This window comes from Mesoplodon densirostris, chromosome 6 (assembly GCF_025265405.1).
Source record: "Mesoplodon densirostris isolate mMesDen1 chromosome 6, mMesDen1 primary haplotype, whole genome shotgun sequence".
NCBI lineage: Eukaryota > Metazoa > Chordata > Mammalia > Artiodactyla > Ziphiidae > Mesoplodon > Mesoplodon densirostris.
This window is the reverse complement of record NC_082666.1, coordinates 42,202,971-42,212,143: the sequence shown is the minus strand read 5'-3', so window position 1 is coordinate 42,212,143 and position 9,173 is coordinate 42,202,971. Positions and strand designations below refer to the sequence as shown.

Here is a 9,173-nt window from a genome sequence, read left to right as displayed (position 1 = left end):
TGAAATAGTATTCTCCAAAAAACGTTGTTTTATTCCCTCATCCCAGACAAGACTAGATATAATCAAACTTTTTTCTTATATGCAACAATGACTTTTATGTCTGTTTTAATATGAATCTTATTATGAATGAGTTTAAGTCCCTTCATTTATTTATTTATTTATTTATTTATTTATTATTATTATTTTTTAAATTACAAAAGGAACTTTATTTCAAAAGCATAAGGGAACATTTACATTTGAACAAGGGGATATACAGGTGTCTTGCAAAAGAAAAAAAATTCGTGGCATGAAGTTTTTCGTTCAAAGTTTTGAAGCAGAAATAACCTAAGTTGTGCACTATTGCCTTAGGAAAGGGAAGGGGAACAATGAGGTGGTAAAGGAAGGAACACAGTCAACTTAATATCAAACTTTAGAAAGTAAAGTCACTTCTGCTCAGCTTTGAGTTTACAAATGTTAAAAAGAAAAAGAGGAAAAATGACACTTAATGTTCAAATTTATATAACTGTAGTCCCAAAAGAGCATCTATACTTGAAATGGCTTTAGTCCACTGGCTGACCTGCCGTTGAGGTCCAGGCTACCTGGTCACAGTTTTCACATGGCAATTCCATGTTCCTGTGTCTGCTCAGATTCCAAGGGAGCTTAGGTTCAGCTCACTGTCTTTTGGAATGTTTAGAGATTATTGCCACCACTCCATAGTCAAGCTGACCAACTTCTTTTGCTCACTTGTACCATTCTAGTCTTCAAAAAATATTTTCCCCATACACATGTGCAGTAATTCTAACAAAGGGGTTTTGCCTATCCCCCCAATATAGAGGTAACAGTAATGAAGACACCTGTATTGGAATCACAAACTATGCCTCAAAAAATGTCAAACTACTAGAAAATGTCACTCAGGCATTGGATTTGAATAGCACACTTGGGGAGGGAAGATTAACTGTGGAACAAAAATATATGAAACATTCAAATGCAGAGCAAAGGGCCTATGCTACTAAAAATGCCCATGACATTAAACACTCCACAAACCCCCCATCTGTTGTTTTAACCTAAAGACTCTATTGACTAACTTATACAATAATTTTGATTAATAACCTGAGAAGTTAAAATCTTGAAAGTGGCAAAAGCAAACTGAGAGAGCATCCCTTACTTACTGGTATACCATGTTACCAAGTCACTTTTTCTGGGCTGCCCTGGTTATCAAATCCCCAAATTCTAAATTATTCTATCTCATCCTGTAGAAACCTATATGTACATCAGATTCAATATTCTGGCTGTACTTCTCCAACAGGGATCTCCAAATTTATCTTTGAAAATGCAGACTTTATTTTTAGTTTTAAATAACAATAATCATGTAAGTGCAACTGACTCAAAAGCCCTCACTACTGGAAGGAAAACCTAGATAACCAGTTAATAATGGATTCAGCCTCAAAAGGATAATCACCGTGTCAAAGACTACCCATTCCTGGAATTTTAAAAAATGACTTATGTTGTGTAGTCAAGTTTCGCAGCATGCATATATATGTATACACACACACACACACACACATACACAGTATATGCTCATGTATGTATGTATATTATACATACACATTTCTATGCAAATAGTAAGATCCCATATTCAAAGATTTATATCACAACATATGGAGAAGAGTTAAGTAAGCAGTGCAAAGCAACTTACTTCCTCCTAAAAATGTAATGTCATTTCTACATTTTAAGAAAGCTGGTAAGTATTTTGCTTTACTGACAGAAGCCAGGAATGCTGCACCATTGCTTAGTGGCTTTATTAAATAACAATGAAAATAAAATGTTAAGACTGACCATTACTCTTCTCCATATGTTGGCTGGGGGGAAGACAGAGAGGACAGGAAAGTCAGTAACCTTTCAGAACTGATGATCTTTACCAGTTATCAGAACTAGACTGAATTATTACATTTTAGATTTGAATAGCTCTCAATAACAAATTATCAAGATGTTTAAAAGATTCACAATATGAAGTCTGAATAATGGTGATATTGCAAAAACAAGTCAAAATTGCAGACAAAGCATCCAAAAATATCGCTGCGGTTTTACCTTGGACACAACCATGGTCTGTTACAAAAGTAGATCATACATACAAAGGTATAAAGAACATTAAGTTTTTAGCTGAAGGCAGCAGTCTTTTTAAAGAGACATCCCCGGCAATCCAATGAGTAGAGTAGTAGAATTTAAGTATATTAAGCTCAAGACAATGCTGAAGACTGTGACTTCTCATTCAGTAGAGTCTTCCCCGACTACGATTTCCTTGTGCTCCCCAACCTCGGCCACCTCTACTTCCCCTGAAGGCTCCTCTCTGCTCATAATTAAAGTTGCCCAAATTGCTGCTATATTTCCCACTAGGAGGATTATAAATCTGCCTGGCATCCCTTTTTGGTCCTGCTGAAGATTTCTTGGGTGGTGAGCCTGAAGTTGTATCTTCATTGGCTCTCTTTTGCCCAATTTCAACCTTCTGTACAGGTTTCCAGGACAATGTTACTGTGCTCTTATAAGAAGGAGGAATGTGGAAGAGATCCTTGATTAAAACATTGATATTATTTGTTATTTTCAATGCAACAACTTTAATCTTGTTCTCTTCTGTTTTTAAGGCCTCGCCTGTTTTACCCTGGAGAGCCAAGCGAAGTTGTCTGATATACACCTGCAGGCCCCGTGCAAAGTACTGCAGCCTTATTTTGAAATCTTTGAGCTTTTCTGCATTCAGCTTGGCTGTTAAGAAATCTGGAAGTTTTCGGCCCAACTGGTGAAAGCTATACAACAAACATTCCACATAACTGAACTGCAGCTTGGGTTCTTCATTACCAGCGTTCTCCCCGTTTTCTGCTTCTTCTGGAGGGAGAGGCATATACTCCAATAACTTATCAAACAGTTTCCTTAAATTTGTTTCTAGCTTTTCCATGTCACCACAAAATGAACTCATTTCAGCCAACAGTTTCAATACCTCCAACTGTATATCAAGACCCTCCACTGGGGTAGTCAAGGAACTGAGGTTAGGGAGAACTTGCTCACAGAAATAAGTCACAAACCTTGTGGAATGAACATTTTTAGAGAAGAGGGGTACCGCCTGCCGAGTGCACTGTAAAAGCCTGTCCACACAGTCAGGATCCGAGGGATTGAAGGTTTGTTCCAGGTCAGCCTGTTCAGCCACCAACTCCACCAGTTGCTGCCTTCCACTCACTGTCTGTAAGCTTTTTAACCCAGATACTATCTTCATAAACAGGACAAATTCCTCACCAGTCACGTCTTCTAGGACCTTCTTGGATTCAGTTAGTATAAGTTCCTCTACTTCCTTTGTTAAGACTTCATCTGGTAAAGTCTTAAGTTTTGTAGAAAGGAATTTAATTGCTCGTTCTCTAACAATGTCCTCTCCTTGAAGAATTTGGCTGAACAAGCCACCTAAAGTCCCTTTTGCATCCATCTTAAATATACTTAATAGGGCATTGTTCACTAAGTTAAATTCTGCAGAGTCATCTGTCTGCAAAAGTTGGGTTAGTATATCTGCCACTCGGGGAAGATTTTCTCCAGTGGCAAATTGAGGCAGCTCTTTAATTGCTTGCCGTCGAATTGATACGTCTTCATCCTCACAGAGGTCTAACTGTGCATTGATAGCAGAATCAGCCAATTCTGGAAAATGCTTAAAGAATTTTGGAATAAACTGAGCTGCTAATCTTTTTTCCTTGGTACCACCTTTGACACCATCCAATATCACTTGATAAGCATCTTTATGTTGGCCCACTTGCTCCGTGGCATCGGCTAAGATGCCATAGTTGCGGTAAAGCTCCTCTACGGTCGGCATGGTGAACGACAAGCCCAGGGCCTGCTCCTGCTGTCGTCGTCGTCGCTAGCGCCACCGCCGCCTCTGAAGTTCCCCTTCATTTATTAACTGCCTCTTTGGGTTTATTTTTCCGGACTATAGCTTTCGGATCTTTGCACATTTTTCCCTCATTGGATTGTTCAGATTTTTCTTATTGTAAAGAATATTCTTTATATTAATTTTCTGTCTGTCACAGTACGTTGCAATTAAAAAAAATCGTGGTTGATCATCTGCTTTGTTCCTTTTGCTGTATATAGATATACATATATATCTTTCCATACTGATTTTCTTTTTTGTAGTTGAACTTATCAATATTTCTGTCGTGGAGCTTTTTCCATCATGCTTTGATATCCTCAACCAAATTTTACGCTTATCTAGTTTTGCTTCTCTGGTACTTTTTATGGTTTAATTTTTTTAAGCTTAAGTCTTTGACCCATTTAGAATTAACGTGATTCAAGAAGTGATGTATAATTGAGTGCTGTTTGTTTTTTCTGCCTAGCCAGTTTCCCCAATACCATCTTTTACTCACTGATTTGAAATGCCACCTTCATCTTTTTTTTGGACTCTTTAGTGTATCCCATTGATCTGTCTCTGTATCATTGGCTCTAGTCCTGGAAAGGTTTACTTTTTTAGTTTTAAAATGTATTCAACTATGTGTAGGTTGTTTGAGTCAAGTTATTTGCCTGTGCTTGGAGTTCCCATGGGACTCAAGGCAGCCTGGTAGTGTGGGAAGTGGGCTGAAATTGCTATAAACACAACCTATTGGAGCAACCAACTAATATTCCACTACTATCATATGTTTATTTTACACTTGGAAAAGTGCTTTCGTATGACTATCTCATTAATCCTAACAGCAGTCTTGTAAGGTGGAGGTTGCTATTCCTGTTTTTGGAAAGCGACTTTCACAGAGGTTCTGGGGTTTGGCCAGCATCATACAGCTCCCACGTGGCACAGCCAGGACTCCTGCCCCAGCTTCTCGGTGCATTTTCCCCAAAGCACAGCTGCCCCATTTCCAGGGCTAATATGAGATCTTCGCTCAAGGTTAGCTCTGCCCTTTGGAAACACACCTTTAGTAGCTGACTGCAGGCTGGCCAGCACTGAGAGTCTGCTCCCGTGGCTTTTGTCTGCAGCTCCTCCAGCAAGAGGTTGGCAGAAGTGGGCACGTCATTGCTGATTGTCCACTCTCTGAGAGAGATTGTCCACTCTCTGCTGGTATTTTTTTCTTTTTTTCCTTTTTTTTTCCAGAAGAAATCGTTTCTATAACACTCTAATTCTTGGAACAGATATTTATCAGCACCCCCTGTGATAGCAAAGTATTTTTCAGCAGAGAAAAAGTCAGTTTGACAAATCAACATGCTGCATAATTAAAGGATTAGCATCGTTTCTCCCGAAATTAAATTAGGAGCGGAGGACTTTTGTGCTAACTTGTTTATGGTAAAATTATTTGTTGTCATTTTGCAGGGAATAAGTCTCAAACCATGAGACAGTGTCAGTTTTGAAATTTTTAACATCAGAGGCAAGGGGGAAATGACATTTACACAATGTGACTGGTGGCACATACCTGAATTGTCTCCAGCTTGTCAAATCCAGACGCTTCCCCTTTCATGAGTGAAGGTGAATACTTCCCTACCCCTCTCTTATTTGTTTTTCCCTGGAGAGAAAATTTTTATCTTCCAGTGTAGTCTGGAAGCAATCTAAATTTTGTGCAGATTGGATGATTGCTCTTATTGGGTGATTCAATCTCTTTCTCTGACCCAGGCCACAGTGACTGAAAAGGGGGTTGGAGAAAACTGATTGGAGGGGTTTGAGGGGATAAGACTTGGATTAATGTTGTGCTGAAGACTAGTTTTTTCCCCTTGAATCAGATTTTTATTTGTTTAATCAGGTCTGAGCAAACATCTGCTACTGTGACTAACTTTATTTCCATGTGTTTGCTTATTTGTCTGTTTTCAAAAAGCACTCAAAGTAATTTAACCTCTTTGGGACCCAATGATGAGAAAGCAGAAGGGGGGGGGGTGGGAAACAAAAGAAAAAACATGTTTAGAAATTAAAAAAAAAACTTTAAACAGGAAAAATAGATCTTCTTTGATTTATCTAGAGAAAGTGGACTCTCCTTATCCTTTACCTCATCATTTTCAGGAAGTTTTAGAAACTTTTAATGGGGAAAGGGGGAAGGCATTAGTAAGAGAAGACTAGTTTTATCAAGTTATCAAAGTCTGTTCCTTCTGTCCCTCTGCTGCTTTCTTATTTTTTTTATTTTTTATTTTTTTTTTTGTGGTACACGGGCCTCTCACTGTTGTGGCCTCTCCCGTTGCGGAGCACAGGCTCCAGACGCGCAGGCTCAGCGGCCATGGCTCACGGGCCCAGCTGCTCTGCGGCATGTGGGATCTTCCCGGACCGGGGCATGAACCCGCATCCCCTGAGTCGGCAGGCGGACCCTCAACCACTGCGCCACAAGGGAAGCCTGCTGCTTTCTTTTATTGAAGGTGTTTCTTGTTTCCAGGGAAGCAGAGCTCATTTAGCTGGAACGTTCCGGGCATTTGCTTTGAGACCTTTGGTGCAAGGGAGATGTTGTCTTCAGCAGACTCTCTGGCCGAGTCAGATGCCGATGCGTCGGTGCTTGGTGAAGCCGTACGCCTCGCCGTGACCCCAGAGAAGCACTTTAAGTCTCAGATGCAGCAGGAAGAGCTGAGCCAGGACTTAGTACCAGCGTTGGGCCCCAAAATCCACAGATGCTGCCTCTCAAGTGTGGTACTCAAAGTGGGATTTTGAAAGATAGTAGAATTATTTTAAGCTCAGATTAAAGTCAGGGGGTAGTGATCATTGTATGGGAAGGAAAAAGCATGAGACAGATGGTGAAGGCAGGAAAGTTATAGCCATCTTTGGGATGGAGGGAGAGATGTTGGAGGAGCCAGGTTGGGTTGGAGGGGCAGTAGCAGGCGCTCTCCCTGCCTTGTGTCACTTCCCTGTGGTCCTCCTGTGATTTGGGTGCCTCTGTGGTGCATGGTCACCCGCATGCTGGCCGCACCCCGGTCATGTGCATGCCTCAGGGCCTCTCTTGCTCTGTCTCCGGGCTTCCTCCTATGTCCAGGAGAGCACTTGCCTGCCTGCTGGAGCATCTCAGCCCATGTGCAGCCCCAGCCAAGAGGGATGAGTTGGTGGACAAATGCTCTGGCAGCTCGGATGCGTGGTCTATGCAGTTCCTCAGAGGGTTGAGTCTGGTGCCCACAGAGGCAAACGATGTTATAACACTGTTTAACTCTTCCTCTCCCTCATTCCTGCTTCTTGGGTTCATCTCTCAAGAAGTTACCTGCATGTGAATTACAAGCTTAGAGGAAAAGACTGAAGGGTACACGGTTGTTAGCATGATTGCTTGGTGCAGAGTAGGGGACAAAAGTTGTGGAATATGGGTGAGGGAGGAAGGCATGAGGGCGAGCAGGCATAAAATATACTGGAAAAAAAAAAACCCAACCTTCTTGAACACAGCATGCCAGGTTCTTTGATAGATAATCTTTAAGGAAAAGAAGGGCGGAAACTATGACAGGAAGAAGTGAAGAACTTTCTTTTTAAATGGGCAAAACTAAGCTATACTGTCTAGGATTTCGCAATTGGGTGATAAGACCATAAAGAAACATAAAGAAGAGATTATTAACAAAGTCCAGATAGTGGTATTTTTAAAAAAGGAGACAGATAGTGGCTATAATGGAGCATTTGACAGAGGTTTCTAAGGTGGCTGCAAAGTTCTGTTTCTTGACCTGGGTGGTGGTTATAATAATTCATTGAAATGTACATTTGGTTTGAATAGTTTTCTGCATTTGTATTATATTTTACTTTGCAATGAAAAGTTTAAAAACCCTGGTAAGTATGATACAATCAATCTGTGCATTTATGCAAAATTATACGTGTGTGTATAAAAACACACACACAAATAAAAACAGCAGCTGCTAGTTTGTCCCTCCCCCCGCTTAGGTGGTTGAGATGCACAGATACACACTACTATATATAAAATAGATAACCAACATGGACCTACTGTATAGAACAGAGAACTCTACTCAATATTTTGTGTATAACCTATATAACCTATAAGGGAAAAGAATCTGAAAAAAAAATCTCTATATATGTGTATGTTTCTATATAGCTGAATCACTGTGCTGGACACCTAAACTAGCATGATATTGTAAAATCAACTATACTTCAATTAAAAAAACTGACTGGTGGGTATATAAAATTACCCCTGACAGCTAAAGAGAATGTTCCAGAATTAGGTTGAGGACTCTCCCTTTCCAAATCCTTGTTGCCTCAAAGCATCAGGCTGGGCAGCTTTCCTACCTAATTTTGTTCAGACAGATGAAGGCAGGAAGGATTAGTTTTGATCATGCCGGCTAGAGGTGTGAGTAACATCCTGCCTGGTAATTATTTTTGACATTTGACAGTTCTAGGTATAACCTTTTGCAGCTCTGAAATGTTGGCAGTGCATTTATTTTTGAAGGGTTCATATTTTCCTATAAGGAACCAAGTATCTGCAGGATACTTCTTTGGGTGCCTTGTTTCAAATTAAGCTAGAGGGTTTTGGAGAGTCACAAATCCAGGGGGAAGCTTGGAGTTTCAGGAAATAACTCATCACTTAGCAACCACTACCACCACAACAAAAGTGTGCCTTTTAAATTCTTTTTGAAAGTTGGTCCCTGTGTATAGAACTGGACTTACAATCTTTCAGAGTAGATACCAGGTGAATCTGTGTTCCCAGGTATCTCCCCCACCTGTCTGCCTCACTGCTGAAATTCTAATTCTTTTAGATTATTTCTTTGGCTGGCCAGTGAGTTTAAAAATGCAAATAACCCTAGGAGAAGCAGCCAGGTTAAGATTTTATGAGACATTAATGCTATGGTGAAAAGAATGCATGGAGAAAAGGGATTCTGAATTGGGGAGAAGAGGGAAGGAACATTGTAAAGGACAGAGAACTGCTCAGAAGAAAAATGCCTGGAGTTTTTCAAAAGCAGGCAATGAAAAGGCACTGAGTATCCACAGTGACACTTATAGAGATTTAATCAATCAAATTCTTTTGGTTTCAAGTGACAGAAAACCCAGCCCAATTGGTCTTAAGGAAAGAAAGGGAATCCCCTGGCTCACATAATTTAAAAGTCTCATGGTAGATTTTTGGGTGGGGTTTCAGGCATGGCCTGATCCAGGGGTACAAACAATACTTTGAAAACTTGTTCTTCTCTGCCCCTGGACCTGCTTTCCTCTCTTTTGAATTCCCTCTCAGCAGGCCCTCTGCTCCTGTCACCTCTCAAGTGTAGTGTAAAAGGTTCTTCCCTGCTCTGATCACTCA

The 9,173-nt window shown here is 40.5% G+C and overlaps 1 protein-coding gene across 1 annotated transcript; it reads right to left on the bottom strand.

Moving 5' to 3' along the window:
* Positions 1-1,615: 1,615 nt before the first annotated feature.
* Positions 1,616-3,892, bottom strand: LOC132491923 (apoptosis inhibitor 5-like). The gene has a single exon (XM_060100981.1). The coding sequence runs from the start codon at positions 3,821-3,823 to the stop codon at positions 2,249-2,251; it is 1,575 nt and encodes a 524-aa protein (XP_059956964.1). The 5' UTR covers positions 3,824-3,892; the 3' UTR covers positions 1,616-2,248.
* Positions 3,893-9,173: the final 5,281 nt, after the last annotated feature.

Coding starts and splice junctions, on each gene's coding strand:
- LOC132491923 (XM_060100981.1), bottom strand. CDS start 3,823: ATGCCGACCGTAGAGGAGCTTTACCGCAACTATGGCATCTTAGCCGAT.